Source organism: Camelus dromedarius, chromosome 12 (assembly GCF_036321535.1).
Source record: "Camelus dromedarius isolate mCamDro1 chromosome 12, mCamDro1.pat, whole genome shotgun sequence".
Lineage (NCBI taxonomy): Eukaryota > Metazoa > Chordata > Mammalia > Artiodactyla > Camelidae > Camelus > Camelus dromedarius.
In genome coordinates, this window is record NC_087447.1 from 11,429,093 (window position 1) to 11,449,285 (window position 20,193).

General features: G+C 35.9%; 2 protein-coding genes across 2 annotated transcripts; both read left to right on the top strand.

Moving 5' to 3' along the window:
* Positions 1 to 4,161: 4,161 nt before the first annotated feature.
* LOC105094977 (olfactory receptor 5B2) lies at positions 4,162 to 5,136 on the top strand. Its single transcript, XM_010987086.3, has one exon. It carries the CDS (start codon positions 4,190 to 4,192, stop codon positions 5,132 to 5,134), a length of 945 nt encoding a protein of 314 aa, XP_010985388.1. The 5' UTR covers positions 4,162 to 4,189; the 3' UTR covers positions 5,135 to 5,136.
* Positions 5,137 to 15,122: 9,986 nt separating this feature from the next.
* Positions 15,123 to 16,064, top strand: LOC105094929 (olfactory receptor 5B3). The gene has a single exon (XM_010987043.2). It carries the CDS (start codon positions 15,123 to 15,125, stop codon positions 16,062 to 16,064), a length of 942 nt encoding a protein of 313 aa, XP_010985345.2.
* The last annotated feature ends 4,129 nt before the right edge of the window (positions 16,065 to 20,193 follow it).

Genomic DNA, 20,193 nt, shown 5'->3' on the forward strand with positions numbered 1-20,193 from the left:
CGCCAGCACCTCTGTCCTTGGAGAGAGTCCAAAGGGCCTCTCTGCTGCTCTGGTGTACACTTTAAGATTAGCAAACGAATCTCCACCACATAGAGCCTGGGAGTTTTTCAAACTGCTGTTTCTACCCTGGCCCCCAGGGTAAGTGAATCTGTGCATGCGCCCTTTGAGAGCAGTTTCTCAGTTTGCTATAGCACTTTGGAGCTCGTGGACTTGAGCCCCATTGGTTTTCAAAGCCAGATGCTCTTGGGTCTCATCTCTCAGGTGTAGGTCTACAAGTGAGGTTGCCAGACTTGGGGTGCAAATCATTTGTTCTGAAGAGAAGCTCCAGATTTATGTGTTCCCTCCCAATTGTGGCGTGCTGTGCCAGGGGTGGGGTTTATGTCCCATGCTCTCATACCCATCTCAATGTGACCCTTTTGTCATTTGACGTAGAGGTGTTCATCTGTTCTCAGATCTTTTTCGGAGGGAATTGTAGTATGTGTAGCTATAGATTCAGTGTGCACATGAGAGAAAGTGAGGTCAGGATCTTCCTATGTAGCCATCTTGGAACACAAAAAAGGCTACTTGTCCCTGATTCTAGGCAGGAGGAATTCAGTTTTTCACTTTTGAATATTATGTTAGCCATGCGTTTTTCATAAATGTACTTCATCAGGTTGAGGAAGTTCAATTCTACTTTTATGGGTAGCTTTTTTAATTATTAAGACATGTAAGAGTCTGTCAAATGCTTTTTCTAAATCAATGAGATGGTTGTTTTTCCCTCATTAAATTGAAGTGGTTTGTTTCATTTACTGAGCTTCATATATTGAACCATTCTTGCATTCCTGGGATAAATAGTACTTAGTCATGGTTTATAATCTTTTTAACATGTTGGTGGATTTGGTTTGCTAACATTTTTGCTGAATAGTATTGCGTCTCTATTCATGAAGGATATTGGTTCACAGTTGTTGTTGTTGTTTTCTGGTGATGTTGTTGACTCATTTTGGCAAAATAGTAATGCTGCCCCCATAGAATGACTGAGTCGTTCTATACGATTTTTTTTGAAAGAGTCTAAGTAGAACTGGTATTTATAGTTATTTAAATACTTTTGGAATTCACCAGTGAAGCCATCTTTTCCTATTTTTGTTGTTGTTGAAAAAAAATCTCTTTATATGACTGCTCAGATTTTCTATTTTCTTATTTTGATCCAATATTTGTAATATTGGCATTTTTAAGAGTTCATGATTTCATCTGGACTACCTATAGTTGTATATTTGTGAATAGTATTGCGTTAATTTTTTTTTATTTCTGTAAGACAAGTAGTAACATCCCTCCTTAGTCTCCATGGCGGAAGAGACAGCTAAAGTGTTGTACAGGGGCTTCAGCCTACCAAGAAGTAACACACATCAATTCTTCCCAAAGCCCATTGTCTAGAACTAATGAATGTCTCTGCTGAGCTGCAATAGGTAGTCAGATGTGTGGGAAGCAGATGGAATGTTTGAGCACCAATATATTTTTAAAACATGCCATATCAATTTTTGATGAGTAACAAAACAGTAATATTTAATCTTATGAAACACCTGGAAAGTGCTGGAAATTGTACTCATTTATATATATATATATATATCATCTGATGATCTTCTTAACAATTCCATGAGGATTACATGATATTGTCTCCCTCCACACAGTTGAAAAGCTGATGATTAAATGTGTTAAATAACTTACTTGAATTGGGGACTAAGCCTTTCAGGGAACAGAACAAATTTTTAACCACTAAACTTGCTACACCGAGCAAAGTGTGATGTCTCTTTGGGAGTGTGTGTTAAGAGGCAAATGTAAAGACAAAGAATGGATCTATTTCTTTTGCTGGAGAAAAACATTCCTAGACAAGAACTGTGATAGTAAAGGCAAATAGGGGTTTTTTTTTAATTGATTTTTCTGAGATTGGGGGGCGGGGGAGGGACATCTTTGTGAGAGCAAGAAAAGAAATGAGATTTTAAAATTTTTTAAATATATTAAAATGCCAAGTCCTGGAAAAGATGTGAAACAACTGGAATGCATTGCCAGTGAGAACCAAATAGTAGAACAAATTCAGAAAACCGTTTGGCAGTTTCTTTTTTCAATTATGCATTTATTTACTTCGTGGCTAAGCAATCCTTCTCACAGGTTTTTACCCAAGTGAAATCAAAACCTATGTTAACAGGGAAAAAAAACCCTTTAGACATATGTTTAGATCAGTTTTGTTCAGAATCAGCAAACACTAGAACGAACCAATGTCCTTCAATGAAATATAATGTCCATAAAATGGAATATGACTGAAAAAAAATTCCACTGATAGTGAAGGTAACAACTTTGATGGATCACAAATGCTTTATAAAAGTAAAAGTAAAAGAAACAGGACTCAAAAACCAAATGTGCTAGAATTCTAGTTAAGGATATTCCTGCAAAGGCAAAGTTATATACACAAAATATTTACATGGTTTTCAGGGCAATGGGTAGGAGGAGGAGTGGACCACAAAGAACCTCAGGTTTTGTTTACGTGAAGGGGGTGTTCTATACCTTGATTGTGACAGTAGTTACATAGCCATATACATTTGACCAAATTCTTCAAACTATACACAGAAGTGTGGATTTTACTGTTTGCAAATTATGTATTTAGAAAATCTAAAAATGAAAGAAGAAGCAATACCAAAATATGTACATTCATATATGCTACCAGGTCCCCATGGCAGTTTAATTGCTTCTTCCCTGGGAAGGAGGGATGAGGAGCTGGAGATGCTCTCATGGGAGGCGGGGAGATCCTCTGGGAGCTTCTTGTCTCTATAATTCACTCCTGCTTCCCTTGCATTAGCCTCTGAAATACCAACAACACTCCACATGGCATCATCTTAGAAGCACCTGACTGCATGCTGGCCCCCTTGATCATCATATATTTATCTGATTGTTAATAGTTGTCATTACACAAAGGCCTTCTTCCTACCTGAGGAATTGCTATATGTCTACAACCATAGCCAAGGAAACCATCCCAAGATAAAAATTAGGTTCAGTAACTTGAAAATGATAATTCCTTACTGAATTATTTTCTAGAACAGACCTCTTATTTCTTGTTCACAGACATAATTCTGTAACTTATGTGGCAGAAGTAATTTTATTATGTTTATTCTACAAGTAAGGAAAAGGTAAGTAACTCCTTCAAAAGCACAGTAAGAATTGATAATGGATTTGAAATTTGCACCCAGGTTCCTGGGTCCTTGGTAATGTTTTTTCCTTCCATATTTCCCTGCTTTAGAGAACTTGGAACCTTTTAACCACTACCTAAAACATAGCTTCTCTCTCATTATTTATGCATTGTTTCATGGCTGAATTTCTCACTTCACGCTCACTTCAGGATTCACTGTTCTTTCTCTTCAAGGATTGAGGTAAGCTACTATATTCTATATATACTATTAGTAAAAAGTGTAATTCATGCAAAATCATTGGGGAAACTACATATATTATGAGTTATTTGAGCATAGAAATAAATGTTTTGAACTTCTTTATATAAAATAGTAAGTTGAGGCTGGAGTATAAATGTCAAAACTTCCATTGGTAAGTTTAGTGATACTTATGAAATACCCTGCTGCTTCCTTAACCAAGAGAAATGTTTAAAAAATAAGATAAATGATGCTCTGATTGTGTAAGTGGCAATTTCATCTTGTTCACCATCAGCTGGTCTCCCACTGGAGGTTAAGGAAAAAGCATGCATGTGAAGTGATCATTCTTATACTGCACACAGAACCGAATGAATTAGTAAGATCAAACTGCAGTTTAACCTTCCCCCCATAATCTCGTCTTTCTGGTTATAGACACTTTTAAATGTGCTGACAGTGAGGTGGCGATAAGCACACAGATTTTGATTAGGTTGAAATTGACCTAATCAATTTTGAATCTTGAAACTTCTTCAAACAGTCTAATTGTAGAATATCACATGACTTCTTAAATCCTTAATTTCTTTAATGGGAAAATAAAAATAATACTATCCACTGTATGTACATCAATTTATATGTAAAACTGTAAGCAGTAGATCAAGATAATTTTGAAGTACACATTATTAATAAAATAATGCATATGGTATTTATACATTTCAATTTCACTACAATTTATTTTTTGTTTGTCACTTTCCCCCTTTATTTCTCATTGCTACAGTACATCTCACGATTCCCAAGTAGCATTGATGGAGAACAGGACAGAAGTGACACAGTTCATCCTCCTGGGACTCACCAACACCCCAGAACTACAGATTCCTCTCTTTGTCGTGTTCACTCTTATTTACCTCATCACTCTGGCTGGAAACCTGGGAATGATCATACTGACTCTCTTGGACTCTCGTCTCCACACTCCCATGTACTTTTTCCTCAGTCACCTGTCTCTGGTGGACTTTGGCTACTCCTCAGCTGTCACTCCCAAAGTCACGGCTGGCTTACTTATGGGTGACAAGATCATCTCTTACAATGCATGTGCTGCTCAAATGTTCTTTTTTGCAGCCTTTGCTACTGTGGAAAATTACCTCTTGGCCTCAATGGCTTATGATCGTTATGCAGCAGTGTGTAAACCCCTGCATTACAGCACCACCATGAAGAAAAGTGTGTGTGCACGTCTGGCCATAGGCTCCTATATCTGTGGTTTCCTGAATGCCTCCATCCACATTGGAGATACATTCAGTCTCTCTTTCTGTAGGTCCAACGTGGTCCATCACTTTTTCTGTGATATTCCAGCTGTTCTGACTCTCTCTTGCTCTGATAAACACATTAGTGAGGTGGCTCTTGTTTTTACTTCGAGCTTGAACATCTTTTTTGCTCTTCTGACTATATTGATTTCCTACCTGTTCATATTTATAACCACCTTGAAGATGCAGTCATCTCAGGGACACCAAAAGGCTTTGTCCACCTGTGCTTCCCACCTCACTGCCGTCTCCATCTTCTATGGGACAGTCATCTTCATGTACTTACAGCCCAGCTCCAGCCATTCCATGGACACAGACAAGGTGGCATCTGTGTTCTACACCATGGTCATCCCCATGCTGAATCCTATGGTCTACAGCCTGAGGAATAAGGACGTAAGGAATGCATTCAAGAAGGTGGTTGAGAAGGCAAATTTTTCTATAGGATTGGGACTTTAACTTTGTAGTGTGCACAATAACCTTGTTCAATTCCTCTCAGAATTTCCCCATGCAATGAGATACTTTTTAAGCATCACACTGCACTCAAATCCCCAGTGTGACATCCTTAGCTTTTCCAAAGACTGTCATCTAGTAAAAAAGAAAACCTCTTTAGAATTATAATACCTGAAGAGGATGGCTAAGGGGAATCATGAGAAATTTTGGACCTGCTTGTCAAACCTTTTTAATGATATTTGATATATCCACCTGTTCCACTTACATTTTCTCTACCACATAGCAAAACAAATGTACCTGTTAAACAAGGGCACAAACAAGCCCATGAATAAAGGCACAGGTATGTGTCACACACACACACTGGAGAGGGAACTGTGCCAGAGATAAATGAAGTGTGTCTACTTTCTAATAAAAAAATTTAAGTAGCTATTCTAGGTATTAAATATAAAGTTACATCTCAGATTAGTTCTTTTGTTGAATAACTGTTCTAAGATTCTGAATAGGAGAAAAATCATGTATTTTAAGTGGAATTATGTACTCTTTGACATATTTTATTTTGAGATACATAAATAATCACGTCTTAGATGAGTTAGTATGTCTTGACTGAGTCACTTTGTAGAATTGACATGTTCACATTACAATTTTTAGAAAGATAAAATAATCACCAAAAATCCATAGTTTACCTTAAGGTTGTCTCTTGGTGTTGTGCATCATAAGGGTTGGGATGATGTATAATAAATTCAATACATCACTATAGTATCATACGGAATATTTCCACTGCCCTAAAAATCCTCTGTGTTCCACCTCATCATGTCTCTCTCCCAAAACCCCCTGGCTACTACTGATCTTTTCGCATTTTCATAGTTTTGCCTTTACCAGAATGTCATATAGTTGGAATCGTATAGTATGTAGCCTTTTCAGATTGGCTTCTTTCATGTACTAATATTCATTTAAAGTTCCTCCATGTCTTTTCATGGCTTGAGAGCTCTTTCCTTTTCAGTGCTGAAAATTGTGCCACCATTTGTTTATCCATTAACGTAATGAAAGACATCACAGTTGCTACCAGTTTCAATAATTATAAACAAAAATCTGGTAAACATTCATGTTCGGGGTTTTGCGTGGACATAAGTTTTCAACTCATTTGGGTTAATACCAATATGGGTGATTGCTGGAGCGTTATGATAAGGCTATGATTAGTTTTTTTAAGAAATCTTCGAACTCTTCCAAAGGGACTCCCCCATTTTGCATTCTGACCAGCAGTGAATGAAAATTCCTGTTGCTCCACATCCTCACCGGTATTTGGTATTGTCAGTGTTCTGGATTTTCGCCATGTTAATAGATGTGTAGTAGTATATACTGCTGTCTTAATTTGCATTTTCCTGATGGCATATGATGTGGAACATTTTTAAAAATGCTTATTTGCCATCTGTATCTCTTCTTTGGTGGGATGTCTGCCAAAGTCTTTGGCCCGCTTTATAATCGAGTTATTTTCTTATTGTCAGCTTTTAAGCACGTTGGCAGTGATGTGACTAAAAGTACAGATTTTTATTAGGTCAAAATGGATTTGACATTTAGGAAAATGGGTGGTGACTCTTCCTCATAGTAACTTCATAATTTTGACTCTTCCTCATAGTAGCTTTGTAACTTTAGAGCAATACAAATTTTTCAAACCCTCGATTTCTTATGGTAAAATAATAAAATTATGCAAGCTCCCTTATACTCACACCGACAAATATATTTATAAAGCCCTTATAAATGACTGTAGAATGTAGTGTATGCTAAAAGTGATCGTGTCATGTATGTAAACATAGGCAAATGTAATGCCTTTATGCGCTGGGCATGTAAAATACAGTTGCAAATGGTTTAGGAGGTATGGTAAAAAACGGTGGCAGAGGAAAGCGATCCTTTCAAAGTCTTCAAACTTAAATGAGAGGACTGAAAACACTGTCTCTACAAAAGAACAGATTCAAATGAAGTATTTTACACCATGGAGCATGCCACCAAAACATTCTTCAAGCTAAAATTAGTCCCCAAAATGGAAACTTTTAATTTTTGATCTCTATGATTCAGCTGTTAGATGACACTAATGAAAGATAGAATGATTTCAAGAAAGGAAAACTCACGTAAACTAAAATATAGACTGCAAGGAAGATAGACAGCCAAAACATAGCTCATATGGAATTGTAGGATCAGCCAGTCATATGGGGTCAGCGTGCATAAAATCTCAGTGACCCTAGTGTGTAGAAAAGACAAAATAAAGAGACAGACTTTAAGACCTCAAAACTAATCCACACTTGAAGTTCTGTATATCACCGCCCATTTTCCCAAATAAACATAAAAACCATCATTTCATCCAAATACTTGTATAGCTAACACTCATTCAGGTGCACTGAACACCAGCATTTTATTCATTTGTATTCACATATTACCTTATGTAATCCTCACAATGATACCTTAAAGTAGGTGTTGTTACTGTCTTCATTTTGCAGATAGAAAAATGAGATTTGGGGGAGTGAGGTTAGGACTAATGGCTCCTAAGTAGTAAAGGATAGGGTTGCTATGCACCTCTTCCCAGAACCCAGTGCCAAGACCCAGAGCTCTGTACAAGTGCTTTGCCTCCTCTTCAGAACTGCATCTGCTGCTTGGGTTTGCCCCTGCTGGGCTGGTTACCCCACCACGTTCACCGTGCACTTATCTCTCAGTTATTTCACTGCGAGACCCAATGCACTGAGTTTAGACCAATAGAGACAATGAGAAATTGTAAACTGTGTTCAATTCAATTTTATTTAAATTCAATTAAAACCATGCATTTAGGAGTCATTCTACATTGCGCCAAAGGTTGACTTAATTCCAAAGCATGGCTTGCCAATTATTATTTGTGTAATGAATGTGTGTCTTTTCCTCTGCCTCATAATTTATGTGAATATAACAACTGATCAACCTCATAGTATTGTGAGAGGAATCAATGAATATATACGTAAAGTATATAGAGAATTTAGGCAAGTGAGCTCAATGAAAGTATAAGCTTTCACAAGGCTCAGAAAAGTGAATTGGCCGATGCAGTCATTTCAGACACGCCCTCTTGGACAACTTGTTTATTTTCTACATCTCAGTTTAGAAATATATAAAATTTAAAAATTGGAATGATGGTCTATAAAGATCTTGCATATTCAGGTTTGGCTGTCTTCATAACTAAGGCTCTAAATTTTGTTGTGAAGCCATGTTTACCTGGAGACTCAAAGTACAAACTATTGCTACATTGCAAAAATACATATATATTTATACTTTTGATTTTATGTCAGTCTCTTTTTTAAATTACTCTGTTCCTTTATTTTTCATTGCTGTAGCAAATCTCACGATTACCAAATAAGACTCATGGAGAATAGTACAGAACTGACTGAGTTCATCCTGCTAGGACTTAGCAGTGAGCCACAACCGCGGATTCCACTCTTTATAATGTTCATCGTCATCTGTCTCATCACCTTGATTGTGAAATTGGGGGATTATTGTGTTGATTCTGTTGAATTCTCATCTCTAGTCTCCCATGTACTTTTTCCTCGGTAATCTGTCTCTGGTGGATTTTTGTTACTTTTCAGCTGTCACTCCCAAGATCATCTCTGAGTTCCTTAGATCAGGTAAGGTCTTCTCATACAATACATGTGGCTGTTTATTTATTTATTTATTTATTTATCTATCTATTTATTTATTTACTTATGTACTTATTTTTCGGTAGCCTTTGCCACAGTGGAAAATTTCCTCTTGGCCTCAGTGGCCTATGACCATTATGCAGCAATGTGTAAACCACGACATTACACTATTATGATGATAACAAGTGTGCCATGGCTAAGAATGTTTAAAATGTCTTGGGGTCTGCTTGTCAAAACTCTTCTTAAGGATACTGATATATTCACTCATCATTCTGAATTAATTTTTTCTACCACATGCCAATGCAAAGGTACATGTAAAACAGAGGCACACATGGGCTCATGAACAGAAGTCCAAGGAGGTCCCCCTCTGAATTCAGACATACTGGAGGTGGAAATTTACTAAAATTAAATGAAATGTTGCTGATTTTTAATATAAATATTCAAGTATTTAATTTAGATATTAGAACATAATTTATTGTCTAACATTATTTAGTTAGTTAGTTGAATACTATTTTAAAGGTCTTATTTTGAAGGAACTGCTTTTTGTGGGCACAAAATAGAGAGATACAGAAATAGAGCATATTATGTAAATAATATTTTGGTCTTGACTATGTAATTTTATAGAATCAACATGTTCATTGTACAAGATTTAAAATGATAAAATAATCAAAGTACAAGAAAAATGCAGAAAAATACATTTTTCAGTATTATATTACTACCAACTTTTACACTGTTGAAAAAAATTGACAGAAAAACCAATGACATATATTTTTCTCTCTGCAAATGCTTTAAAACGGTTAATGCTACTCATCTATTCATACTTTAGTAGGGTCACGTTTTGTCTCTCTTCCAGTCTTTTACCCCCTGTCATTCAATCTGATCCCCTTGCTACTTGTTCACAATTCTACGTCTGCTCCCATCTCAGAGCCTTCCTACTTGCTTTTCCCTGACTGGTGTTTCCCTCACTCCATTCAGATCTGCCTAAGTGTTACCCTATCATGGAGTCCTTCCCTGACTACGTTTATAAAATAATCTCTCTCCACTCACTGGGCACGCTGTCCTCTCAGCCTGCAATGTTCTTTGTGGTCCTTGTCAACCCTCACCTGTTGTATGTTTATTTCTTCAGTTCTTTATGATCCATCACCTACAACTAGAACTTAAACTGCGAGAGAGCAGTGGCATTATCTGCTCTCTTTACAGCATGATTCTCAGTATCTGAATGAGTGTCTGTTTCATAGTAGTTTCATGATAAATATTTCTTAAATGAATGAATAAAAAATAACTAAGCTTGACTATGAAGGCATTAATATGTTGACTCTTTGAACCATTTATTATTAGGTATCATCCATTGTGTAAACTTTCTAGATATACTTTTATAACATTTTCAGAAACATAGGTGCTTTTCTGCTTTGCTTACATACTTATCTGCACTCACTCAGTGCTTGCACACCCCACTCAGACACGATGATTTCCTGGGTCACATAATCAAGCAGATCATCTCAAGCATTTCGTTATTTTTACTTCAAAATTATGTTCCATAAAGTGACAAGTGAGACATCAAACAAGCAGTATTTTTTGAAGCTGTCTTCTTAGGCAAGTGAAACAGAAGCAGAAATAAACAAATGGGACTACATCAAACTAAAAGGCCTTTGCATACTGAAGGAAATAGTTAACAAAAAAGCAGCTTACTGAATGGGAGAAGATATTTGAAAACAATATATCCTAGAAGGCATTAATATTCAAAATAAAAAGAACTCATACAACTGAATACCAAAAAACTAACAACCTGATTAAAAATGGGCAGACAACTTCAATAGACATTTTTCCAAAAAAGACATATGGATGGAAATCAGACACATGGAAAAGTGCTCAACATGAGTAATTATCAGGGAAATACAAATCAAAACCACAATGAGATATCGCCTCACACCTGTCAGAATGGCTATTATCAAAAAGGTAACAAATAACAAGTGCTGGAAAGGATATGGGGAAAAGGGAACCATAGTGGATTGTTGGGACTGTAAATGGGTGTAGCCATTATGGGAAAAAGTATGGAGTTTCCTCAAATAAGTAAAAGTAAAACTGCTATGTGATCTAACAATTTCACTTCTGGGTATTTACTCAAATAAAACAAAAAACACTAATTCAAAAAGATACATACACACCTGGGTTTACATGCAGCATTTTTTACAACAGCCAAGATATGGAGGCAACCTAAGTATTTACCAGTGAGTAAATGGACAAAGAAGATGTATTATATAAATAAATGAATAAATAAACAAATAATAAACAAACATGCATACACATGATGGAATATTACTCAGCCACAAAAAATGAAAATGTGTCATCCATAGTAATGTGGATGTATCTAGATGGTATTATGCCAAGTGATTTCAGTCAAACAGAGAAAGACAAATACTGTATGATCTCACTTATATGTGGAATTTAAAAAACAAACAGAACAAAATGAAACCAACCTCATAGATACACAGAAGAAACTGGTGGTATCAGAAGGATAGGGGAATTGTGGGGTGGCAAAAGAGGTGAAGGAAATTACAGGTACAAACCTCCAGTTGTAAAATACATAAGCCATGAAGATGTAATATACAGCATAATGAATGTGGTCAATAACATTGTAATAACTTTGAAAAAATAGACATGAAAATTAAATTAAAAATTTTAAACTTTAAAATACCAAATGCTGGTAAAGATGTAAAACAATTGAATGTATTACTGGTGGGAAATCAAATGGTAAACACTTCAGAAAATATTTTGGCAATTTCTTACTTGAATAAATATATACTTACCACATGACCAAGCAACCCAACTCCTAGATGTTTACCCAAGTGACATGAAAACCTGTCCACACTAAAATCTTTAGGCAAATGTTTACATCAGTTTTATTTGTAGTCACCAGACACTAGAACCAACCCAACTGTTCCTCAACTGTAGAATAAGATGAACAATCTGAAGTGTCTATATAATAGAATATTATTCCACAATAAAAAAATATTCCACTATGACACAAGTAACAATATGGATGGGTCTCAAATGCTAAGCGATAGATGACAGACTCAAACAGTACATATTCTAGGATTACAGTTAAGGACATTCTTGCAAAGGCAAAATTACTTGGACAAAACAGCTTGTTGGTTGCCAGGGGCGGTGGGAAGAAGAAAGGGTTTATCAAAAGAAGTTTATATGAATTTATTCAGGTGGTAGGGGTTGCTTGACAATAAATTTAACAAAATTCTTAGAACTATACACTAAAATTTTGGATATTGCTGTATGTAAAGTATATGTTCATTATAAATTGACAAAAAAAACAAGGAAAAAAACAAATAATATCAAAACATGTGTGTACAATGAAGATAATCAGCATGGTCCCCATAGGCAGTTTAATTGCTTCTTTCCTGGGAAAGTAGGATGAGGAATTGTAGATGCTCTCACAAGGGAAATTCCTTGGAGAGCTTCACGTCTCTGTACTTCCCTCCATGTCCCCAGGAGTTAGCCTTGGAAACCCCAGTACCACTCAATGTGACATCACTTCAGAGGGACCAGTCTGCACGCTGAACCCACTTGGTGACTGATTGATTATTCATCTGAATACTAATATTAGTTAGTACACAGAAGTCTTATCCCCGGATTTGCTATGAGCCTGTAACCATAGTTGGGGACAACACCTGAAGATAAAAATGAAATTGATTGACTTTTAGATGATAACCTCTTATTGAGATTTGTTATTTATGGACACAATTCTGTGACACAGGTAATCTTATTATGTTAATGCTTCCAATCAGGAGGAGGTAAGAAGAAAGAAAGAATGCGTGGTAGGTTCAGGAATTAACTGTGTTAATATTCCTTCCTCCATTTTACCCCGCCTTAGAAACTTTGCAATCCTATGACCGTTATCTGAAAAAGAGCTCCTCTGATAGCATTTCTGTATTATTCTACAGCTGAGATTCTGATCTCAGACTCTCGGTTCAGAATTGACTCTTCCTTCTCTCCCAGAAGACAGGTAAGCATCTATATTACATACACATTTTTCAGTCAGTCGTATAATTCATGCAAAAGCAGTGGGGCAGCTATACTTACTTTGAGTTACGTGAGGGCAAAAATATATATTTTCAATGTTTTTCTGAAACAGTGAAGTGAGACCAAGGTATACACGTCCAAACTTCCACCGACAGGGAGTTCGCTGCTAAGTTACGAAACATCACGCTGCTTTCCTAAAGATGTGAATAGAAAAATAACATAGTTTATTCTCTGATTGATTGGTAATTTCATCTTGTTGACTAAATGTCGGCTTCTCATCGGAGGTAAATAAATGAATAAATAAATACTAACAAATAAACCCAAAAAAGTAAAATAATCTTTAAACTATAAAGGTGTCTAATATGAATTAACAAAATCCAAGCTGCATTTTAACCTTTTCTTCATAATCTCATGCTCATTGTTATTGGCACACCTACATCTTGACAGTGAATGGCTAAAAGCACAGACTTTTGATTCAGTCAAAACTGGATTGAACTCTTAAACCTTAACTCTTTCTCGTACTAGCTGTGTAATTTTAGAGCATCAGATAACTTCTTAAGTCCTTAATTTCCTTAATGCTAAAGTAGAAATTATAATAATACTTATCTTATACACACATATGTACATGCACCTACATGCCGAAATTGATATATAAAGCCCTTATTGGTTACAGAATGTAGTGGATGCTGAAGTGGTCGTGTGTGCTCAGGTTGGCAAATAGAGTGTCTTCATGGGATAGGCTTGTAAAGTGAAGTTACAAAAGTCCTAGGAGGAAGATATTAGTAGTTGGTGGAAGGTAGATGCCCTTCCAAAGGCTTGATGCCCTTGAAGTGCAAATGAAAATATTTAAAGTACTGCTCCGAAATAAAAACAGATTCTAATAAAATGTTTGACAACAAAGTGCTTCCACCAAAATAGATCCACAGGATAAAGACAGCCTACCAATAAGGGAATTTCAATCCCTGACCTCTGTGATTCTGCCATGAGATGACAGTAATGGGAGAAAGTATGAGTATGAAATAGTTCCTTTCTTTAAACAAGGAACTATTTCAGGCTAAAATATGTACTTCAAGGAAGAAATTAAGGAAAAGAATGGCTCACATGGAATGTCTGGAGCCAACTGTATGGGCAAAGAAAGGATAGACTTGGAAACACTGCAGAGCACCGACTATCTCAGTGGCCCTAGTGTGAGAAAAAAGACAAATTGAAGTGGAAGGCTGTAAGACTTCAAGGCTCATGCAGCTCTGAAGCCCTCAAGGTCACCAGCCATTTTTCCCAAAACAACATACAGACAATCATCCCATCCTCATCATAATGTGACAGCTATCATGTATCAGACTGTGCTAAATACCCAGCATCTTATTGGTTTTTAAATGTATTCTCTTATTTAATTTTCATAATAATACTATAAAGTAGGCCTCACTACTGTCTTAATTTTGCTGGTAGAAATACGAGGTGCAAGCGAGCTAGGTTAGGACGAATGACTCCTAGGCAGTAAATGGTAGGGCTGATAGCTACCTCAGCCCAGAGCCTCAGCTCTGCACACAATGCTACGTCTTCCGCTCAGATCACCCCTGCTGGTTTTACAGCCCCTGCTGGTCCACTCATTCTGTCACGTACACTGTGCCCATTTCTCTCAGTTACTTCACTGTGAAACCCCAAACATTGCGTTTGGAATAATGAAGACAATAAGTGATGGCAAAATGAGTTAAATTCAATTTGATTTAAATATAATTAAGACCACTGTCTTGGGAGCCACTCAGTTTGTGTTCAAAGATTGCCTTCGGTCCAATGCATGGCTGGTCACTTAATACTTGTTTAAATATGAAAAATTACTCAACCTCTTATGCATTATCATTATCATTTAAATGAATACAATAAGGAATTATACTCAAGATGTTCTTGAGAGGCAATAATGAATATATTCTGTACTGTCTACAGCGGTTCCTGATAGAGGAACAACATGCAAGTATTTGCTTTTACGAGGCTTGGAAAAAGTGAATTGGCAGATGTATCCATTCTGGACAAGCATTTATCAAGTAATTGTGCACATCTCAGCTTACAAACTTATACACTTTAAAACTTGGGGAGATGACCCATGAAGATCCTTCAGATTTAACAGTATGTAGGTCTCTACACAATTAATAGAGTAAGTTTTGTTGACAAGAGTATTTGTATCTGGAGAATCTAGAAATACCAGTCATCACTATAATGAAATAAGACATTTTGTATGTACACTTTTCAGTTTAAGTTTCTTTATCACTGATTCTGTCTTCTCCTAGCCACAGGGCATTCTGGGACTCTCTGCATTGATGAGGAACAGTACAGAAGTGACAGAGTTCATTCTCCTGGGACTAACCAGTGACCCAGAACTGCAGGTTCCCCTCTTTATAATGTTCATGCTCATCTACCTCATCACTCTCATTGTGAATTTGGGGATTATTATGTTGATTGCATTGGACTCTCGTCTCCACACTCCCATGTACTTTTTCCTCAGTAACTTATCTCTGGTGGATTTTTGTTACTCCTCAGCTGTCACTCCCACAGTCATGGCTGGTTTCATCTCAGGAGACAAACTCATCTCCTACAATGCATGTGCTGCTCAGATGTTCTTTTTTGCAGCCTTTGCCACTGTAGAAAATTACCTCTTGGCCTCAATGGCTTATGACCGCTATACAGCAGTGTGTAAACCCCTGCATTACACCACCGCCATGACAACCGGTGTGTGTGCTTGTCTGGCCACAGGCTCCTATGTCTGTGGTTTCCTGAATGCCTGCATCCACGTTGGAGATACGTTCAGTCTCTCTTTCTGTAGTTCCAACGTGGTCCATCACTTTTTCTGCGATGTTCCAGCAGTCATGGTTCTCTCTTGCTCAGACAGACACGTTAGTGAGCTGGTTCTTGTTTATGTAGTAAGCTTCAACATCTTATTTGCTCTTCTGGTTATCTGGATATCCTACATATTCATATTTATCACCATCCTAAAGATGCACTCCTCTGCAGGATATCAGAAGGCTTTATCCACCTGTGCTTCCCACTTCACTGCAGTCTCCATCTTCTATGGAACTATTATCTTCATGTACTCACAGCCCAGCTCCAGCCATTCCATGGACACAGACAAGATGGCGTCCGTGTTCTATGCTATGATCATCCCCATGTTAAACCCTGTGGTTTATAGCTTGAGGAACAAGGAAGTCAACAGAGCATTTATAAAGGTTGTTTTAGAGGCAAAATTGTTTTTATTAGGATTATGATTTCAACATTGTACAATGTGCAGTAATCTAGTTTCATTAAGGCTACAGTAAAATTAAGTTCCTGAAGTGATATCCTTATGAATAAGAAGTCTCTTGTTCTGAAAAAAGGAAACACTATGTCCAGAAACACAGTACCTGAACAGGAATGGCTCAGGCGTCTTAGCACCTGCCAATCTAAAACCTTCTTAAGGATATTGGTTTATTCACTTATTTTGCATGCTTTTTTTCTCCCACATCATTGCAAATACACATTAAATAAGGGCACAAATGAGACCACGTAAAAAGTGCATGTGCCCATGAGGATACCTACATTGAAATGAGCGATTTGACATAATTAAATGGAGTGTTGTTATGTTTTAACAATAATAATTAAGATACTTAATTCATGCATTAGAATATAAATTTATGTCTAATATTTTTTATTTCTTTAGTTGAATGCTATTCTAAGAGTCCTAATTTGAGAATAAAATGATATACTATTAATGAAAATATTGCTTTAGGGGAGCACATTTTACCAAGAGATAAATAAAGCATCTTGAATTAATATTTCTATCTTGACTGAATCATTTTATAGAACCAACATGCTCATATTACAATTTTCAAAGGATAATATAGCCAGTATATAAGAAAAATGGAGGAAGAGAATGTATTCAAAATCCCAGATTTGGAGGCTGAATGTGCTTGCTAGTATTGGAGTTTCACTTTTAGACCCTCTTGTCTATAGAGGTAGGAAGTATATATCTATGTAGTCTGTATATATATGCAAAATTATTCTTATTTCTCTAACTATCCATCATACCTATTTTAAGTTAAACATGAGTGCCTACTGATGTCCTTGACTTTAATCTGTTTCAACCCTATGTTTCCCCTTTCTTATCTGTAACTTCCACCTCTGACAGTGTGAAACTTGGGTCTCAACAATTTCCATTAGTTAATGTATTTGTGTGGTTGCAGTTTACAAGTAAAGCAGTTTGAACATTGTTAATCTACACGCTCATGAGAAACAACTTTAGCAACTAAAGTGTAGTACTTTTGTAGCCTTGCAGTTCCCTGTCAATACACAATTTTCCAACATTACTACGTCAGCTTATTTTTTCCCTATCTCCCCTGAGTGAGGTTAACTCATTTGCAGTACAATTAATTTGTTTTTAAGAGTCTGTGTTCACTCCTGAGATTCTCCAGTGCTCCTGGCTGATTCTTTTTGATTTGGATATATTAAACTTCACTCTTTGCTATGTATAGTTCTGTGGGTTTTAGCAAATGTATAGTTATTTGTTCACCAGCTCAATACCATGAAGAATAGTTGTATTATCTCTTTTATAGAAAACCAGTCCTCACTCCCACCTCAACTCTTGGAAATCACTGAGCTTTTTTCCATACCTGTGTTATATGAAAGGAATCATACAATATAGAACCTTTAGATCTTGGTTCTTTCATTATAAAACCCACTTTAGACACATTCATATTGTTGCATGAACCAAGAATATCCTATTTTATCACCAATAAATCTTCCAATATAATGATATACTACATTGTTTAATCATTCACTCTAGGAAGGGCATCTGGTTGCTTTCAGTTTGGCAATTCTGAACCTTAATAAAACTTTTTAAGACATTTGCATAAAGGGAAATGGGGGACATTATGAAGAAGCATATGATTTCAGTTTATATTTAGCATTTTGTTCTTGTTTTGTTTTGTTTTGCATAAGGACTGACAACCATTGCAGCAAAATTTGTTGAAAAGAATATATTTTCTCTGTTCACATTCCTTTCCATCTTTCACAAAAACCAGTTGATTATATATCTGTGGGTCACTTCTGGATGCTAGAATCTGCTCCACTGATTCATGGAACAGATCTTTCCCCTAACGCCATATGTCTTGAATATTATATGTTATAGTGAGCCATGAAGTGAGATAATTTTCATGTTCCTACTTTGTTCTTCTTTTCCATAATTACTTTGTCTACTCATCAGTTTTGTAATTTCATATAAACTTACAGTAACCACGTCAAGATTCACCCTAAAAAGCCTTACTTGGGTTTCAACTGTGACTGCATGAGGTCTGAAATGTAGTCAACTTTAAGTCTCCCAATTCATGAATATGTCTATTTTTAAACTCATTTTTTTAAGATTTAATTCCTATGTATTCTATATTTTTCAGCCCTTTTAAGACAAATATTTTACATATACTCACAGAGCTAAATGAAATCTTAGACAAAGAACTAAAGGAAACCAGAAGAATGACGTCTCAAAAAAAAAAAAAAAAAAAAGTGGACATTATAGAGAATCGAGAGAGAGAGAGGAATTATAAAAAGTCACCAGATGGAAAATCTGGAGCAATAACCAAGAAAAGATGGGGAAGACAGCAGAAAGTAATGGCTCAGATTGCCTGATTTTAAAATATTAGTATATTTTGTGCTTTTTCAAAGAACTTTCATATTCACTGCCATATGAAAGCAAGATAAAAACCTGAGTTAGGGGGAGAGGGTTTTTTATGTTGTGAATCAAGAATATCAGGCCATGGCAGGTCTATACACAGCAGGTTATCAACAGAACTAGGACTGGAATTGATCATGTGTTTGTAGTACAGTATTAACCATATCCCTATGCCTCTGAATTCCTTGATCAAAAAGACTTTTGTGTCCCTTTATATATAGGAGTATAAATAATAGATTTGGGGTAATGCATTAGCCACTTTTTGTATATCAGAGAAATATAGAAATTAACTATCTTCAAAAGTGGGTGTAATCAGATACACATGTTTATGTGTTTGGGCCCAATATGGTAACTCACAGAAGGAAGAAACTTCATGGCCCCCAGGCTGTTCTGGCACATTCTGGAAACTTTCAAAGTGATTTAATGATGCTTCATCTATATTTGATTATGGCATTTATCACTATTTGAATGTTGATTTGTAGTTCCTGCTGTCTCTGCCCACATAATAAGTAAAGATCATTTTATTTCTTTGTAATAATAGTAACAAACATATCTCCTGGTGCACAGTTGGGATTCAATACACATTGTTGATGTGAGGGAATTAAATCAAAGTGATCAGACTATGCCTTAAGAGTTAGAAGAAGGCAAGCATTATTTTTTAAATTGTGAACACATATACATTTTTATTATAAAGTGATCAATTGTTCTAAACTTTGGCATATGTGCAGAGACAGCTAGGGAAGAATGAGAAGACCATGAGAGGAAATAATGATGAATTTTTTCTTGTATCAGATATTGTGTTAGAAGGTTTCTCCATAGGGTTAAAATTAATCTTTATAGCTTTGTGAAGTAAGTAACCTGGTAATTATACGAACTGGATTTTTAACAGTGCATGAAACTGAGATCCAAGGAGTGGCAATAATGTACTCAAGGCCACATTCCTTAAATTGTTAACCAGTACACTTATCTATATGACCTAGGAAAACTACTAAACAAGTCCATGCAACATACTTGGGTAAATGGTCTGAGTATCTCCTTCTCAATGATAATGCTGTATTTATAATCTGAAAATTTTTCCTTCTAATTCTTCTCTTAAGTTTCCATCCTCTCTTCCTCTCTCTCATTCCCTCATTCAATCTTTAGTTTTTGATTGTGCCTTATATTTTAATTGTTAGCATTACAATATGATATTTTGTATTATAGCATTTTTTTTTATTACTTCATACTTTTATCAATACAGTAAGTACCACTGTCAGCTATCATAGTACCACCAGGAGTTTTAATAGTACTTTAATAGCAGTATTACTAGTATAAATATTGGTGAGCACTTGCTGTAAAACAGACATTAAACTAAGTATTCAACATGACGTAATTTATTCCACCCATCTAACTTAAATGAGAAAAATGTTATTATCCCAATTGTGCAGATGAGGAAAGTGACACACAGAAACGTTGGTTAACTTGAACAGCAATTTTTTGAAAGGAAAGTTAAGATTATGGACTTAAGATCATTCTGCATGGGTTCTAATATAATTTAAAAGCTGGAAATAAAAGAAAAATAAGGGGTTATCATTCAGCAGCACACAATATGAAAAGGACATGAATAAGAAATCTTGGAAATAAAATAAATACTAATAAAGTATGTGGATATTAAAGAATATAATTTTAAATAAAAATAGGCGAAGAAAAAATAT